Source organism: Aplysia californica, unplaced genomic scaffold (genome assembly GCF_000002075.1).
Source record: "Aplysia californica isolate F4 #8 unplaced genomic scaffold, AplCal3.0 scaffold00106, whole genome shotgun sequence".
NCBI classification, from domain to species: domain Eukaryota; kingdom Metazoa; phylum Mollusca; class Gastropoda; order Aplysiida; family Aplysiidae; genus Aplysia; species Aplysia californica.
Window position 1 is genome coordinate 586,560 of NW_004797376.1, and position 18,983 is coordinate 605,542.

The window sequence follows — 18,983 nt, forward strand, 5'->3', positions numbered from 1 at the left end:
ATGAGCAGCATCTTCTGAAATACATTTTCAAACAAGTTAGAAAACAGGTTACTTGCAAATACCATGCTGAACTGAGACTTAACATTACATATTAATATGCTCATTAGTATGATTTTTTTTTTGGTTTAGGAGCTATTGGTCTTCTTGTAGAGCACAAACCCTCGGATGGCTTGCTTTAGTTGACTACATCGTGCAAGTGTTGGAATGTCATGTCTTACCCTTATTTCCCTCATGGTGTCATTCAAGTAGACATCTCCATTCAAGGCAAATCACTTTCTCATTGGGCCAATATTATTATCACAAAACAATTCTTGGAAAACTATCCCATATCAACGTTGGAGTGGTCACCAGTAAATAGCCCGATATGAATCCTACAGGTATGTGAAATCCCATGAAATAGCAGCTGAAGAAAACTGACGTTGCTCCCAATTCAGACCCTTCGTTTGCAACCGTCTGTGACATCTGGGATGAAATGACTGATAATTGTCCTCAATTTAGCAGAGTCGATGCCCTATGGGTTCGTGCACAACACAAAACCAATGGCTCCTACGCAAAATAACAATGAACACATGTTAAGTCCGTTTTGTGGTATTTGTGATTGCTCAGTTTTCTGTTTTGTTCGAAATTGAAACTATCGACATTTATATATTGTTTATTGCAGAGAAACAAATTCTCCATTCATTGGATATGCAATGTAGCCTATGTCCATTCTATCAACATTGATGGTCTCCAATATACGTGCAAAGACAACGTTTCTGTGATTTCGCACAATTTTGCCAAGCCTGAATGTTTACGGTCAATTTTGAGTGACCATAGTATTATCTCGAGCATCTCTTAACATAGATGAAATATTATTGTGTCAGACAGATGATGCAGAATTTATTTAGCTTTAAATTGGTATTGGGTGATTACATTATGAAGTTTCTTTTGGAACCCACTGTATAATACACATCTGTCAAAGGGAAGGGTTAATATGTAAAGCCCATGTCACTCTCAGCGATAAATCGTATTACATTCTTCGTATAGTAAAACTGTCAGATTTATCAAACTCCATATTCTGTTTAAACATTCCATTTTATAGTGTCCAATTCCCTTTAAATTGGGAGAGATTCCTTCTTCTTGCGCCAGATGACTCTTCGCAACAATTTGCCTGCTTTCTCTGTGTTTTTACTTAACAAACGTAAAAAAAGAGGCCCATGAAGTTATTAGTTGCAAAATTCTAAAGACACAAACTCTCTCCACGCCCTCTCTTAATGATTTGTTATTGTAGTCTCTGGACTTAATCGTCCACAGACATTCGAGGGATCTGTAGGCCTCTACTTCTCAATGAAGAGAATAATAGATTCTTTCGACCGAGTCACCATAAGGCCTACTGACTACTGTACACTGTACAGTGACTGTCCAGTTATAGATAGTAGATATCTAGTGTACAGTGTGTAGTCCTGACAGCTTTGACGTCAGATCATAGATGTACACTATAGGAGATAACTCTATGCGTCAGATGCACTTACAACGCACTGGGTGACCCTGGATGCCTAACTTTTGTTTGAAAATAGACAATTGAAAAACAAAGTTTGCTCAAGTTTTAAAATACGGCATCAAATCAGGTTCCACGTGAGCCACTTTGCTTATTTTGATATGCTGATTTCGAAAATGAAATCAGTTGTTAGCTGCGATAATTATTTTGAAAATTCTGCGCGCAAAGTTTAATCCCGCGCGGCGGCAAACGTCAAAGGAATTTTGCTTCACAGCCTCCCACGTGTCACTTCACACTGAGGGGGGGGGGGGTTATTATAAGATCAGTTAAAAGCATAGATGTACACTATAACTCTATGGTTAAAAGTGACTGTTGTATGTCCTCTTTATGACAGGAAAATACTACAAGATGCAATCTTGGTAGAATCAATATGAAATACTTTTTTTTGTGATCTTCTAAATCCAGCAAGAAAAACGGTCACTCGCGAGTTATTTTGTTAATTTGGACACGCCACGCTGGTTTCGAATTTGATATTATTTTTACGATTAGACATAGTTTTAATTGTTTATTTAAAAATCATTTTGTCGGCCCGCGGGTGTATCGATACCATCATTAATACCATCACAACGGGGGTATTCGCTTAAGGCAGTCGCTGTTCCCCGGACACATTTTTTCCTGTTTTTAAAAATAGAGTCGCTGTTCCCCGATGCTCCGATTCGCTTAGGGCAGTCGCTGTTCCCCGGACACATTTTTTCCTGTTTTTAAAAACAGAGTCGCTGTTCCCTGGTGCTCAGGACGACAACGCCACGCCACATCGCGCACGCATCGTGGGGGACTTCCTGCAGCAGCGAGCTGTCACTCGCATGGACTGACCAACTTGTAGTCCGGATTTGAACCCAATAGAGAACATTTGGGATCACATTGACCGGTGGATAAGGGACAACCACCCTCCAGCACAAAACCTTCAACAGCTCATGGGCTGCGTCATCCAGGAGTGGCAGAACCTACCGCAACAAGTTCTCAGAAGGCATGTCCTGTCCATGCTTCGACGCTGTGCCGAGTGTTTGATCAAACGGAGTGGCTACATCCACTATTGACAATGTTCATGAAAAACTTTGGCTGTTCAGATTTTTTAAATTCGACCAGCGTAACTGAAACTCATTTTACATGAACTTCTAGTTTTTGTTGAAATCTGAAATTGTACACACTTAATCTAAAGAGTCGAAAGCATCTTTTTTTTGAAAAAAATGAATAAATTCGGTTAAACTGTTATTCAGTTATCTTTCTTTGAATTTTTGTTCCTTGACTTTTTTGTGCGAGTTCTAAGTTTATTATAGTGACAAAGCAAACCATAGTCAGAGTGCGCTTTGTGATGAGCTTGCTATATATATATATATATATATTATACATACATATATATGCACAGCATATAATAATATGTGTTTGGCACATTTCTATTGCACGAATGAATTGAAACAACTCATCACTGCTTCTGTCAGTGATGTCTGTTTTCTTTTATTACATCATCTATTTTTAGCTCATAATATGTCTTATAGGCACAAATAAATTATAGTCACTCCGGTTTGTTTGTTTTTTAAATATAAAGAGCCATCAGTAAGGTTCTGGGCCATGTGAAGTTAAGGTTGACTAGCAGCTAGATCTAGATCTTTTCCACAATGGGCAGGTAGTTTCTTTATCAAACAGTGTACTTTTTAATGATTTGTTTTATTGAATGTTGTCCAAAAACATCTTAGTAAATGTTTTTGTTTCAGTTATCACTACACTGTGTAGAAAAACAATTGACCAGGCTACAAAACAAAATTAACTTCACTTATTAATCTTTAGTAAGTCCAGAGTTGTCACAGTTGTTTTACTAATGTCTAAAATCAGACTTACTTAAAACAGCAATAGCAGGAGCTTTAGTTTAAGTCCTGTATATGGTCTATTTTAGTTCTCAAAATCAGTATAAACCTAAGTTTAATACCGACATAAGAAAACACTACTTATTTGGTATACTTCAAAAACATAAGTGAACATAAAAATGAAAAATACAGTTTCCTGTTCAAATGTCACAAGGTAAAGTTTAACTCGATTTTTTAAATATTAGTACATGTATTCATCATTTGTTTGGCTGAATTTGCTTTATCAAGAGCTTCATTGCCTTCCTACCCCTAATGACAGAAAAACTCTGGAATTCATATATTTGGGGTGGGGGGGGGGGTGGTGTTGGAATTCGGGAGGAAAGAGACGGGGGGGGGGGGGGGGGTTGGGAGATTCCCATGACACCCACATCTTTTCATACTTCTTTTTAAAAGTTCTATAGGCCGTATACGCTTTGATTCAGTCAATAAGAAATAAACCATCTCGTAGATAAAATGCTCATGAAGAAAAAACGTAATTTGGGGGGGGGGGGGGGGTCTTTCTTTTTTTAAGCCTATACCTCTATCTCTATCTAGTTAATAATACATTCATTTGTAGATCTAGTTGTAGAAAGAACGCTGTATAATTGCTATTTAGTAATCTAGATATAGTAGGTAACGGGCGCCCATGTAAAAAAAACAAATCAACAAGGAACAAGCCTCGCCTATCGCGTAAAAGAGAGAGAAAACATGCCTAGCCCATTGAAAGGACCGGCACTGGGTTTCGCCGATACCGCCCAGCACTGTGTGTGTGTGTGTGTGTGTGTGTGTGTGTGTGTGTGTGTGTGTGTGTGTTTGTGTTTGTGTGATAATATTGCTATGCTATGCTTAGTGACTACATATAGCAAAAAAGCACTGGAATATAGGCTTAATAAGACACTCACGTATTTGAAGGCTTCTGGAAGTGATAAGTAACCTTCGAGAAGCCGCGACCATCCTCTTTATCACCATCGTCTGCCTGTAAACAGAAACCAAAGCCAAACTTAGGGAGTTTGTCTTGCGACAATTTATTTTTTACTGATGCCGCTATTCTACTCAGTGCATGGGGGCTCCAGTGGCTAAGTGAGCAGTGAGTTTTGACTCAAGCAATGTCAAGCAAGTGTCGGTGACACGGAGATCAGATGGGTGGTCACTGGAGTGTGTCCTTGAGCAAGACACGACAACCCTAGCTCAAATTACAGGGCGCTGCACTGTGGCGACCGACAGTGGCATTGTTTGTAAACTGTTCTGTATTTGTGTAATAGTGTGTATTTATGTATGCATGTATGTATTTATGTATGTTACGTATTTATAATTATGTATTTATGTATGTATGTTTGCCATTGTAAAACAAAGTGCCCTTCTGGGACAAATAAAAGTGTAATTTATTATTATTATTATTATTATTATTAATTATTATTATTATTATTATTATTAGATCTATTTGGATTTGTGGTTTGCTTGATTCAAGTCTTCATTTAGCGCCCTCCGCTGACGTCATGTCACGATATTTAATAGACTAATATAATAATTCATAAATAGCATTTTATAATATCCGCTCAACAGCAAGCTCTCTCTATAATATAAATCATATATACATGTATAATATGCGGCTTACACTTTCATATTATTATCACCCCCAGTTGACCCTGGATCACTCTTAAACATTCTCGGCTTCTCGCTGATTAAGAGCCCAAACACTAACAACCTGAGATCTTTCGCTGTCTATTGTCGGGTACCCATTCCACCTAGGTGAAATGGGGAAAATTCGTGTCAGTCTTTCCAAAGGACACACCTTCAGGCTCCCGGCGGGATTCGAACCCAGGACCCTACGGTTGCGAGTCCGAGGGCCTAACCACATTGATGACCGGTACTGTCTTTTTTATATGTATATTATGTATATAAAAAAGGAAAGACAATAAAATGTAGTTTTGGGAACACTTTGATCTAATAAAGGCATTGGACATCTTTTTCTCAAGTTAGTTTGTTAATTTTTAAATTCATTTTTATCTAGAGTATAGGAGCGGATAAATTAATAGAGAACTGTGATTACTGATGCGTATTTCCGATAATGACACTCAATGATGGAGATGATTGTCTTTTTTAACACCCATAAACAGTCAGTGTCAAAGGTGGGGCACTCGGCCACTCAAATTGACTTGAGTAAAGAAGGAAGAGGAAAAGAAGACAGGAATGAAAAAAGACTGTATTCTTTTTCAATATAGGCCTAGTTAAATACGAATATAATTATGTTATTTTTTTTACTCTTTTTTATTTAGTAGAGGTTTTACGGCACTCACAACTGCATAAGGTAATAATACGAGCGCCAAGGGGTAGATGTCAACTGAGAAGTCTTTACAGGGAATCAGACTTACTCTGCTCACCTCTCTAGCTTCAAGAGTACATAGTATAGTATGTTTCGACTTTCAAGTCACCCCGCCGGAAATAGCGGGTCACAAAAGAAGTAGAGGAAAAATGACAATAGTGAGGATTAGGAAAGAAAAAGCAGCCGTTCCCTGTTGTAGATCTGGCATAGTTATGAACTTATGAGCATGACATTCATGAATCAGCCCATTTACAATTCTACTGTGCATGAACGAGAAATGTCCCCCGTTTGGGAATGGCCAAAAGACACTTCGATCAGTGGCACCGCCCGGGGGGTTTTCAGATTCTGTACACAGGGGGTCTCAAAAACCCAAATAACATGGGGGCCGCTGTATGCAGGGTCTGAGCCGAGACCTAGGTCTCTGGTCTGGGTGTGCCAAGACCGCATCAAACATTTCACTAAAAAAGAGAGATTCAAGTACATGATGTACATTATTACGTATTGTTTTAAGCAGTGCTGTGCATCTGATCCAATCTTCTCAACTTCCATTATTAACAATTCCGAACATGAACATGTGTTCAGAATTTTTTAAAACAAATTATCAGACTTCTCTTCGACCGAGGCTAACTCCTTATACGGGGTGCCCACTACGGACGGGATCGGCGATCGGGCCGATCGCCCGACTCGATCGCCTCAAAAACAAACGTGTTTGTGCCCACGACGGCTGGATCGGGCCGATCCCATCTGTAGTGGGCTCCACATTTCACTTGAAAGAGGAAGAAGAGATACCCATGAAGATGGTCATCTACGTTGTGAACTGTACTTTGATGTTATGACAAGAGATTCACGTCAGAATAAACATGAAAATGAAATTGACCAAAAATAGCGTTTCGGCCAAAGAGAGCTTTGCTTTGAGAATTGGCTGTTATTGAAACTCGGTTTTTGTTGTTGTTTTTTGTTTTGTTTTTGTTTGTTTGTTTTTTTTGTTTTTTTACATTAATCTGCTTTTATATTTGTACAAGGTAAATGATATAATAAATCAATCACATCTAGTGCATGTGTAGAACGAAAAGTTTCTCCGAACGCATTGGAAAAGGCGGGTTCGTTTGTTAATGTCCTTTGATCTGAAAGCGTTGCGTACGTAGTCGCCGCATGATGAAAGCTTGTTAGTTTGTGTTCACTGTAAATTGTAAATCTAGCATCTGCATTTATCGAGGCCGCGATTGTTGCATTTTTTTTTTTAACACCGTCAGGGAATAAAAAAATAGAGAAAAAGGGGTAGGCCTATAAAAAAAAAAAAAAGAAGAAACCGAACCTCTTTACTTTTTTAAAGAAAGTTTATTTTCACTTCTGCTTCACTTCGTCTTTTCTTTCTTGTTGACACCACGACGATTTGTTATTTTCATGTGAAAAATATTCATAAGTACATTACATACTATTTATATTGCTGGTTTTTTTCTTTTTCTTTCTTTGATGGATTTTTAATTTACTGGTGTCTTAATTTTTTTTCCTTGTAGTTGTTCCGGTGTGTTTTCTATGTTTTGTTATTATAGCCTATAATGTCAATGTCATTTAATTTGATGTTGTTCTTAAGCGTACCTTTAAAAGAAATAAATAAATGAGTTAGGTCAGAGCGTGTCTCCACCAAAACCGAATACATGTACTGACACTGACAGGCCCCTTGTGTGTGATTCCTTAATTTACTTGTAATATTCTGTACTTTTTTCTTGAATTACACACGTTTAGAGTTAAAACGGCCAATCCTTGGATATTATATGGACACACGCCCTTATTTGTTAATTTTTGTATTTGTTTATATGTTCTGTTCTAATCTTGATTTCATTCTGTTGTGAAACCTTTATTTTTCACGTTTTTACACTCTGTGTGGCTACGAATGATATTCTGGATGCTTGAAACGGAACACATGAAATCCTGGTGCTTTGGATTAAGTTACGTCTATCAACATATTGCTATGTACGTCGTCACAGAGAGTGGAAAGCTTGAAAATTATTTGCAACTTTTGGACAATAAAATGGGAACAAACGCAGATGCTAGGTAAATGTTATATATTTTTTATGTAGCTTGTTCACTTTCATCTCTGAATACGTTCATTCTAGCTCACAACTCACAATTTATTAATGTAAGTATGCTCACGAAACTTTGCATCGCACTTATGCCAGCCCACGATCAAACAAAATTAAAAGGGGGTGCTTATTTAGGCCACATATGGCCTAAATAAGGTAAGGGAGGGGGGGGGTTAGCTTATTTAGGCCATACATGCTCAAACTACCCTTTTCAGGCAACTGAGTTTGTTCCACTTTCATAATGGAGCACCTTTCTCATTTAGTACAGTTTTGTCTCAGTGTACAACTTATAAATCATAATCATAATGAATATTGTAAGAACAAAGCACAATACGCAAAATTTTGCTCAATCCCAATGATTTGAATGAGGGCCAGATTTTTTCTTTATGGAAGGGCAAAAGCTTGGCTACCATTTTGGCACACTTTGGTCAAATGAAAAGGTCAAATCCTCCGAATGGACTTCCGGGTCAAATTTGGGGTATTAAAAGTGTGTACACAACGTGGCTGAGTCAAACTTACAGTATCTTTGCCTGAGTGGCACTCTCTCGTACTGTCTCGAAGTACATGTAGTAGCAAAGATCGTGTAGATAATCTTTGGTAGTAGATTCTATCCAGTAGGCAGTTTAGTGAACGTGCACGCGGCAGGGCGAATCTGCCTCGATAAGCCCTGTAGACTTTTGTGATCGGCCACGAAACCTCGTGTTTTGATGGGTCTAAACAACTCAAGTGTTAATCGCACTGCCACATCCGACAGGCCTACATCTTTTTAAAAGGAAAAGAAAGATCATCAAAATGGTTTGAATTCGCGTGAAAATCGATTTGGTAGAACTGGAACTATTAAAATTTGCTTCTGAAAACAAGGCAATTTTTATAACTTGATGAAATAAAAACTACTGGCTGTGTTATTCTGTATAAATTATGAAACTTCAGGACGTATTATTATTCAACATCTTTTGACGCCTGAGCTGTACAGGTTGAAGTTTTCACAACACTAATAGATATAGGGCTTTCCGTAAAAAATACAATGTATTCTACAAAAGCCGAACCACCAAGTCGACCGGTCAACGACCCGGGCACCCCACTCTCCCCTGCACACTGTGATAGAGTGTTGCCTCGGTATCGCATTATTGAACTATTAATACGTGCGACTAGACTATGGCAATTGGGATGAACTGACTAACAAAACAATTCACAGTTTTGTTTTTATTTTACCATATATTTGACTTTAATAGTGCAGGTCATGATAGCTAGATCTAGATTCCCTTTCTGGAATCAGTAGTAGCAGCTATGCTAGAAGCAGCCAGAGAGCCTACAACAACTGCTAGATCTAGATCTCACTTATTGCTATGCCTTTGGGCTTTGGAATTGAAATAAAACGAATTGCACAGTTCTAGTTAATTTTAGATTCAGCAACTAACTGTATTTCCAGAGTTAACTATAACAAATCTCACCATAACAATCACTTTTACTTTTATTAGAATAATTAGATCCAACTTTTTTTTCTAAAATATGTTTTGCGCAAACTTAAGATTTTTTTCTACTTGTAGAGCACAGAATTTATATTGTAATGTAAGCCTCTGCTCAGTCTTTTAGTATACATAATAAAATACACACACACACACATATATATATATATATATATATATATATATATATATATATATATATATATATATATATATATATATATATATATATATATATATATATATAAAATCATTTTATGTTATTTTCAGGATACATGTATTTTTAAAACTCTTTCTTTTAACATGTTCATAAAATCAAATTGTGCCATTTTCTTTTATAAGAATAACATTAGCAGTGGACTTTTTAGACAGCGAGTCTCTGATTCAATTTTTTTTTTTAAATATGCTAATCAATGAAAATTGCAAATTGATAATAGTACAGTCCTGCATAGCGATACAAGAACGATGTGAACCCCGGAGTCACCGCAGTGAAATAAGGTTTGGGTTTAGGTAAGAATTGGTGGACCCCGGGATCAACGTAGCGATAAAAAAGCAGGTTAAGGCCCGGGGTCCACCTAGCGAAATACTAGGTTTTAGGACAGGTGGACTCCGGGGTCACCGTAGTGAAATAAGTAGGTTTCTTTAAAGATTGATGGACCCCAGGGTCACCGTAGAGAAATAAGTAGGTTTAATTTTAAAAGGATTGGTGGACCTCGGAGTCACCATAGCCGTGGAGGAATAAGAAGGTTTAATTTAAGGTTGGTGGACCCCCGGGACACCTTGATTAAACCTACTTATTTTACAACGGTGATCGCAGGGTCCACCTATTCTAAAACCTAGCTAGTATTTCGTTAGGTAGACCCTGGGGTCCACCCTAAACCTACCTATTTCACTACGTTGACTGGAGGGTCCACCAATCCTTAAAATTAAACCTAGATCTACATGTACTTATTTCACTACATTGATCCCAGGGTCCACGACCCCGGGGTCCACAAATCCTTAATTAAACCTAGATCTACTTATAACTTCACAACGTTGACCACAGGCTCCGCCAGTCCTACTATAAAATAAACTGAGATCTACTTATTTCACTATGTTGACCCCGGGGTCCATCGATCCTTAGTTAAACCTAGATCTACTTATTTCATTACACTGACTCCGGGGTTCACATCCTAAAACCCAGCATTTTGTTAGATAGACCCCGGGGTCCATCTATCCTTTAGGCTAGATAGACCCCGTGGTCCGCCTATCCACTTCCTTGATAATAACTGAAAACAATACATTGCCAGTTGTCATGAATAGTGAAGAAAGATGTGTGGGAAAAAAACAAGATAATGAGGTAGACTATAATTTGTCAAAAAAATTGCAAGTGCAAGTGAAGCCTAGATCATAAGATAATTTTGTTGTTTTCTGGTCATCTTTTCACGGTTTATAAAATGTTCCAGTGGGCCTACTACTAGATCTATGTCTCTGAAGAACATTTTGCTTGACTTTATTAGCTTTTTACATGTACTTGAAAGCATGGAATATATAGTTTCACACAAATGTATGCACAATACCTTGAAAAAGAAAGATAAGGTCATTGTTGTTTTTGTTTTTTTACGGAATTTGTAAGGATGCCCATAATATTAGGAATCCGAAATTACTATCTTGATCTAGTTGGCTTACTCTTTAATAACCATGAGCAGTTAAGGAAAAAAAAGAGAATGATATAGGATTTGTCTAATTGACCATTAGCAATAAAGATATTGCCCATTTTGTCCAATTATCATTGCAGGTAAAATCACCCTGTACTGTACCTCAATAAGCACAAAAAGAATATTTCTGTGACTTTGTATAAACGTGTTTTGTAGTTGAGTTCTATGTAAAATTCTCAACAAAATAATGTACATGGACCGTACAACTGAGATAGACACTCATGCACAGAATAACATTCACACATTACAAACACACACACACACACACACACACACACACACACACACACACACACACACAACTCTTACCCTTGGTCCACTTTTCATTTAGTATCATCCTCTATTTTGAAATAATCCCCCGCACTAAATAAAAAGATTAGTAGAATCTCGACCTTCCGAATCCAAGGTTAGTTCAAGAAATCTATCATATGATGTGGCCTAAATAAGGTAAGGGGGGTGGGGTAGCTTATTTGGACCATATGTGGCCTAAATAAGGTAAGGGAGGGGGATTTAGCTTATTTAGGCCACAGTGGCCTAAATAAGGTAAGGGAGGGGGAGTTTAGCTTATTTAGGCCACATGTGGCCTAAATAAGGTCACCCAAATTAAAAAAAAAATCTTGATCGAGTAATAATTTATCTTTTTTTTTGGTTCTCTTTTGGCCCTATATATTATTTTAAAAAGCTCTTTGGATGCACAGGGCATACGCAGTTTCACTGAAATTGTATAGAAGACTTACAGTAACCTTATCAAAAATATTGAAACAGCAACACTACCCTGCCACGTATCATGCCAAGATCTGAGAAGATTAAACAGAACGATTTCATTTTATCTTGTTTTAACCGTGGTCAGACGAAAGTTAACGAGCTATACAGGGTTTTTTTAAAGCGCCTGGAAAATTACAGCTTGCACTGTACGCTTCCCAGGAAATTGAGATTGTTTCTGAATGCTTTTACGTTTGCTAGGGTTATAATATTATTGACTGCAAAGTGCAACAGAGCTTGCTGTTGAGTGGTAATTTGCGCTGTACAAATTAAATGCTATCTATCTATCTATCTACCTATCTGTCTGTCTGTCTGTCTGTATGTGTGTCTGTCTGTCTGTCTGTCTGCATGTCTTCTTCTTCTTCTTCTTCTTCTTCTTCTTCTTCTTCTTCTTCTTCTTCTTCTTCTTCTTCTTCTTCTTCTTCTTCTTCTTCTTCTTCTTCTTGCTATCCTGATGATGATGATGATGAGGATGATGATGATTTTTATTATTATTATTATTACATGTCGTATTATTATTATTATTATTATTATTTTTATTATTATTATTATTATTGTTATTATTATTATTATTATTATTATTATTATTATTATTATTATTATTATTATTATTATTATTATTATATACTATTATTACTATTGTCAATAGGCCCTAATATTTTGATGGAAACATATGTTTAGAACACATCAGTAATTGTTAAAACAACAGTAAATTGACTGTGACCATGAAAATGCAGACACCTTTCTCCAAAATGAGGGGCAAGGGGAATGACTTTAAAAATACAACTCTTGTTAAAATGATACCATAGATAGGCCTACCTGATGGCAAGCGGTTGAAAAGTGCAACAGAGCTTGCTGTTGAGTGGGAATTTGCGCTGTACAAATTAAATGCTATCTATCTATCTACCTACCTATCTGTCTGTCTGTATGTGTGTTTGTCTGTCTGTCTGTCTGTATGTCTGTCTTCATGTCTAATTCTTCTTCTTCTTCTTCTTCTTCTTCTTCTTCTTCTTCTTCTTCTTCTTCTTCTTCTTCTTCTTCTTCTTCTTCTTCTTCTTCTTTATATGATGATGATGATGATGATGATGATGATGATGATGATGATGATGATGATGATGATGATGATGATGATTTTTATTATTATTATTATTACACATCGTATTATTATTATTATTATTGTTATTATTATTATTATTATTGTTATTATTATTATTATTATTATTATTATTATTATTATTATTATTATTATTATTATTATTATTATTATTATGGTCAATAGGCCCTAATATTTTGATGGAAAAATATGTTTAGAACACATCAGTAATTGTTAAAACAACAGTAAATTGACTGTGACCATGAAAATGCAGACACATTTCTCCAAAATGAGGGGCAAGAGGAATGACTTTAAAAATACAACTCTTGTTAAAATGATACAATGGATAAGCCTACCTGATGGCAAGCGGTGTGTGTGTGTGGGGGGGGTATATTGACCAATGCGTTTATGCCACTGCTACCTTGTCGTCTGTGTTATACTATACAACTTCAGTGGCAAAAAAAGCCACTCTAATTATAACCATCATGAGTCGCCAGTAGCTAGTTTTTAGTGGTAATATAAATCATACTATTATTATGATATTATGTCTTCAGTAATCGAATGTCGTCAGTGATATCTCAAAGATGTCCATGTTGTTTGAACTGTGTCGTCAGTAGTAGGCTACGTCTATGTGTTGCTTACCTTAACTGTTGTCACAGAAGTACCATTCGGAGAATTTTCCTCCACATCTCCCATAATCGTAGTTTGCTTGAATTGAGGGCTGTAGTCATTGACATTACGAATGTGTAAAACCACATCAGCCGTCGCGTTCCAACCAGAAGGTGAAGGTCCCTGGGCGACAAGCTGTGAACGAACAATGAACAGGAGGCAAGCCAATAAAGTATGATTAGTGCAAAAATTTAGTGTCCTCAAAAATGTATTTCTATGACTTGCATTGACATAAAAGGCCACCAGCAATTGGTCGCTTTTAAGGACAAGTGGGCTAAACCAGATTTTGGGGGTTTCCAGAAATCTTGAACAACACCAAAAGTGGGCATTGCCCTACCTATAAGAGAAGTTTGGTTTCATTGGTGAGTATATTTGTTTGGTTATAGAGAAAACTCTCCTTTGTCTCTTAAAAGAAACTGAACAAGGATCCAAAAACTTCACCTTTGATTTTCTCAAAACAGCATTTTTGGGGAGAGCCCCCTTTTTCTTATAAAAGTGATCAATTATTACTGAGGATTATAAACCTGTAAATTACTTGGGTCTAATACAGAGCAAATCAATAATATTTTTTTAATCAACTGACTTTTGTGCTGACAATAAATCAATTTCAGCTGTATAGCTTTTTGAACTTACTTTTACTCTTTCCGCCACCTCCTGTAACCCTGCAGTGTCAAGGGGGAGAAGAAAACGTTTGATGGATCGCCTGTAATTGTGGTTATGTTGTTCTTGACTTAGACATTGTTTTTTTTTTACCCTCTTCTATCCATCGTTTCCTCGTTTCCTGGGCCTGCTTTTCTTCCGTTTTGAACGTAATACATGTAATATGTCATAAATAGGCCTATCATACATTTTATTTCCTTACTTTGAAAAGAAAAACACATAATCGAATTGCAATGTCTGTATAGGCCTATAGTCAGCCATAGCCATCTACATACCTTGATTGTCACAGTCTGTCTCTTCTCGAAGTCGAGATATGTTGAGTTTTTCACTCGAATTATGAAGTTGCTTTTCGACTGCCCTTCTGTTGGTGAGACTTCAAAATTTTCTCTTTGATCTGTGGTGATCTGAACTGTGAACTTGGCATTGGCACCCTGTAACAGATAGGAAAGCTAATACGCAAGAGAAGATTTGTATTCAACACGTGCTTTTCCTATTTCGTTGAAGTCGCTATACGAAGTAAGATTAACAAATCGGACTTAACTAAAAAGTCCCATATTTGAAGCCAGTTATTTTGAATGTCAAACGCCATGATCTTTCTACAACACATAGATAGCCGTGTTATGCCGTGTCGTGTTGTGTAGTGTTGTGTTGTAGCGCAGTGCGGTGCTGTGTAGTATGTTCTGTTAAAAACTTCAATACACACAGGCACATAAACAAATGCATGAATAAATGAATAAATATACACACACAGGGCGGAAGGTCGACTTGTTTGACAGGGTAATCAACGTGAGACAAGGAATTAGATATCAGGTCGCACACGAAAATTTCCCAGGAACAAAATAAATAGAACATCTTACTCGAGGTGGCATCACTGAGTTGTGAAAGGAAACAAATCTTGAATCCAATATTATATTGTATGTTCGACCGCCAAGATAATCTTGAAAATGTCTCAATATTTATTCCCATACTCCTTTGGGCAAAACGTAATCATTAAATTTAAACGTGCAGTGGAAATAATGGTCTCAAGCTTTTTAAACTAAAGCTTAATTTAACTAAAGATGTGAATACACAAACAAAATGAAGAAATGACTATACTGTTCTACAAATGTATTATCATCATCATCAATGCCATTCACCACTGGCAGGGTATAGTCCACATACAAGCTCCTTCCATTTATCTCTGTCCTGAGCCATCCTTCCAAGCTCGTTCCAAGTGAACTTCATCTCTCTCATGTCCCTTTCCACGCATCTCCTCCATGTTTCCCGTGGGCTACCCGTGCTCCTTGTGGGTTCCACTGCAGTGACTGTCTTGTGATGTTTCCGCTGGGCTTTCTTAAGGTGTGTCCCATCCAACGCCACTTTCTTAGTCCTATTTCTACTTCTATATCCTTTTGTCCTGTCCTTTCCCACAGCTCTTTATTTCTTATTCTATCCCACCACTTAATTCTTAGAATACTCCTCATACATCTGTTGATAAAAGTCTGGACTTTATTCAGTACTGTCTTCGTTGTCTTCCAAGTTTGGCAGCCGTAGAGGTGCACAGACTTGACGTTGGAGTTAAAGAGTTGTAAATTGGTGCGCAGTGAGATGTGCTGACCTAGCCTTGGCGGTTCTTGTTTTAACATCTGCCTCGGTTCCACCTTTACCATCGATGACACTTCCAAGGTAGGTAAAGGAGTCCACTTCTTCCATGGGAGTGTCTTCCACTGTCACAGCAGGGCTTGAAACTTTTCCTAGCTTCACTACTTTTGACTTGCCTGGGTGTATACGTAGACCAACTCTCCTTGATAGGCTGTTGAGTTCTTTGGTCTTTTCTTGCATCTGAGCATGTGTGAGAGAGCAGTGCAAAGTCATCGGCGAAGTCCAAGTCGTCCTGCTGCTGCCAAGGGATCCATTGTATTCCATTACGTTTGCCTCTGGTGGCTTCTTCCATGACCCAGTCAATTGCCAGTATGAAGAGAAAAGGTGAGAGCAAGCATCCTTGTCGCACTCCTGTCTGTACCTGGTTTGGTTCTGAGAGTTGCCCTTCGTGGAAGACTTGGCAGTTTGTTCCACCATATGTGGCCTTCACAAGCTTGACGATTTTCTCAGGTATTCCAAAATGCCGCATGAGTTTCCACAGTTTCCCTGTCCACGCTGTCAAACGCCTTTTCATAGTCAATGAAGTTGACCACGAGTGGTGAATTCCATTCAAGCGATTGCTCAACAATAACGCACAGAGTAGCGATCTGGTTCAAACATGATCGGTTTTTGCGGAATCCTGCCTGGTTTCCTCGAAGCTTCTCGTCTGTTGCCAGGTTGATTCTCTCCAGGGGTATCCTGTTAAAGACTTTCCCAGGTATGGACAGGAGTGTAATGCCTCTGTATTGTTACAATTGCTGAGGTCTCCCTTCTTTGGCAGCTTGATTAGTTGGCCCTCCTTCCAGTCTGATGGTATTTCCTCCTTTTGCCAAATCTTTTCAAATAGAGCTTAGAGAATCTCCACTAACGTATCTTTATCTGCTTTAAGGGCTTCCGGTGGTACAATGTATGTGGTCGGGACCAGCTGCCTTGTGGGACTTCAGTGTTTTTATAGCGGCTGCAATTTCCTCTCTTGAAGGTGGTTCTGTAAATATTGGGAGGTCATTTCTGGCTGGAAGAATTTCTGGTTGGTTTTCTGGAGGTGGTCTGTTCAATAGTTGATCAAAGTGTTCTCTCCATCGGTTAAGTTGCCCCTCTGGGTTGAAGATAGTCTTTTCCTCTTTGTCTTTCACTGGTATAGTGGGCTTGCTGAACCTACCTGAAAGAGTTCTTGTAGTCTAGTGTATAATCCGCAAGTCCACGTCTGTTGCTTCTTTCTCTGCCTTTTCGGTCAGGCTATTCAGGTAGGTATTCTTGTCCTTCTTGATGGATTTTTTTTACCTCCCGGTTTGCTTCGGTGTCCTCTTGTTGTGCAGCGAGTTCCTCAGTTCGGGTACGGCTGTTGTTGACTTGGGCCTTCAGCTCTCTTTTTCTTTTGACTTTGTCTAAATAGTTCTGTGAAATCCATTCATTCCTGGTGTTGTCTTTGGGTCCTAGGGTGCTATGGCAAGTTGCATTTACTGCCTCTCTTAACTTATCCCTGTGTTCGTTGACTTCACATTCACCCAGGTCTTGAAGGGCTTGAAATCTGTTCTTCAGTTCCAACTTGAATTCATTCTTCTTTGCTGGGTCTTTCAGAAGGCTCACTTCATACTTTAGACGATTTCCAGTAGTGACTTGTGCATATCTTCTCAGTTTTAGTTTCATCTTTCCAAGGATCAAATGATGATCTGATGCGACATCTGCTCCTCGTAAGACTCGCACGTCCTCCAATGAGCATCTAAACTTTCGGGAGATGCAAACGTGGTCAATTTGGTTTTCCGTTGTTCCGTCCGGGGAGACCCAAGTGGCCCTGTGAATCCCTTTATGTGGGAAGATTGTTCCTCCAATGACCAGGTTGTTGAATGTACAAAAGTTTGCAACCTTTCTCCGTTGTCATTTGCGTCTTCTAATCCGTGTCTGCCCATGATTTCCTAATAGTGACTATTGTCCGAACCTACCTTTGCATTTAGATCTCCCATGACAATGTTGATGTTCTTACCTGGAAGTTTGTCGATGACGCTCTGCAGGCGGTTGTAGAAGTCATCTTTATTCTCCACTTCTGCATCATTGGTTGGAGCATACACTTGTATGGTGTTTATGTTTATGACCTTCTTCCTACCGTCTCTTACCTTGAGTTATTTCTTAGTTCCAAACGAGGCTATGATGATCCTTGGACCATGTGCTTCCCAGCCCCTGAATGTCTTTTGAGCTGTTTTTGATATGATCATCCCTACTCCTTCCCTGTGTGGTCCATCACTGTCATTTCCTGAATAAATGAAAAGCTCCCCCTCTTTCACTCGCTTCTGTCCAGACTGGTTCAAGTGGGTCTCGCTGATTCCCAGTATGTGTAGTTGGTATCAGTGCATTTCTTGGAGAACGTGTGCAGTTTTTCCAGCCTCATAAAGGGTCCTAACGTTCCACGACCCGATCCGAAGAGACTTGGATTTGGATGATGATGGAGGCCTCTGTCCAGCAGCTTCCTTTCGGCTTTCACTGCCTCGCATCATAAACTCTCCATTTGGAGAAGATCCACGATCAGGCAAGCAGAGATTAATGATTTTTGCTTGTATGTGTTTCTGTAACAGGTTCTTTTTACGAGAGAGGTTGTTAGCCTCGTGACTCAACCCCCGACCTGGAGGCAGGACGACTCTGTTTCATGAGTCACTACCTGGTTCGCCATTTAGTCGCCTCGTGCGACACGCTAGCACCACGTCAGTCCTATTCTTCTCAATGCCGAGACTGCATGGCTAAAATGTATTATAATACATGACTATTGTCAAAGCTGTTTTTGTCTAGATCTAGCCTTTTGCGGTCAGGAGCCGATGTCATAATTGATAATCGAGGACATGATCAGTTTATAGGGCGGTAAAAAGCCGAGGGGAAAACCATAACAACAACAACAGCAACAACAACAACCAAGCACTCAAAGCCGCCATGAGTTTAAATAATATTAGCATTAGCCCCCTCACTTTCGAGAGGGAGGAAGACTCCAGTCTATTAGCTCTCATAATACAGTACGTGCTTGTAACTGCTAAAAGAAAGTGGCCCGAAATGGGTGAACAAGGTACATGTATTCAGGTGGCAATGAAACATTTTTGAGCGCTGTGCACACGTTACAGACCAGACCATCAATGATTAATTATTTATAGAGGCACCAGCCATCCATGTCCAGGTGCTGTTTTAGCCTCTTTTTCCTGTATTCGGATTAATAATATCGTTTTGCCAATTTATTGCTTCCGCTTCTATGTA

The 18,983-nt window shown here is 38.5% G+C and overlaps 1 protein-coding gene across 1 annotated transcript in view; it reads right to left on the bottom strand.

Annotated features, from left to right (window-relative positions):
* LOC101861432 (cadherin-23) overlaps nt 1-18,983 on the bottom strand; it is a gene marked incomplete in the record, with an annotated part of 170,597 nt that overhangs the window by 133,766 nt on the left and 17,848 nt on the right. Inside the window, 3 exon segments of the mRNA XM_013080930.1 lie at nt 4,281-4,354; nt 13,446-13,607; nt 14,408-14,563. Coding sequence (XP_012936384.1) covers nt 4,281-4,354; nt 13,446-13,607; nt 14,408-14,563 — 392 coding nt within the window.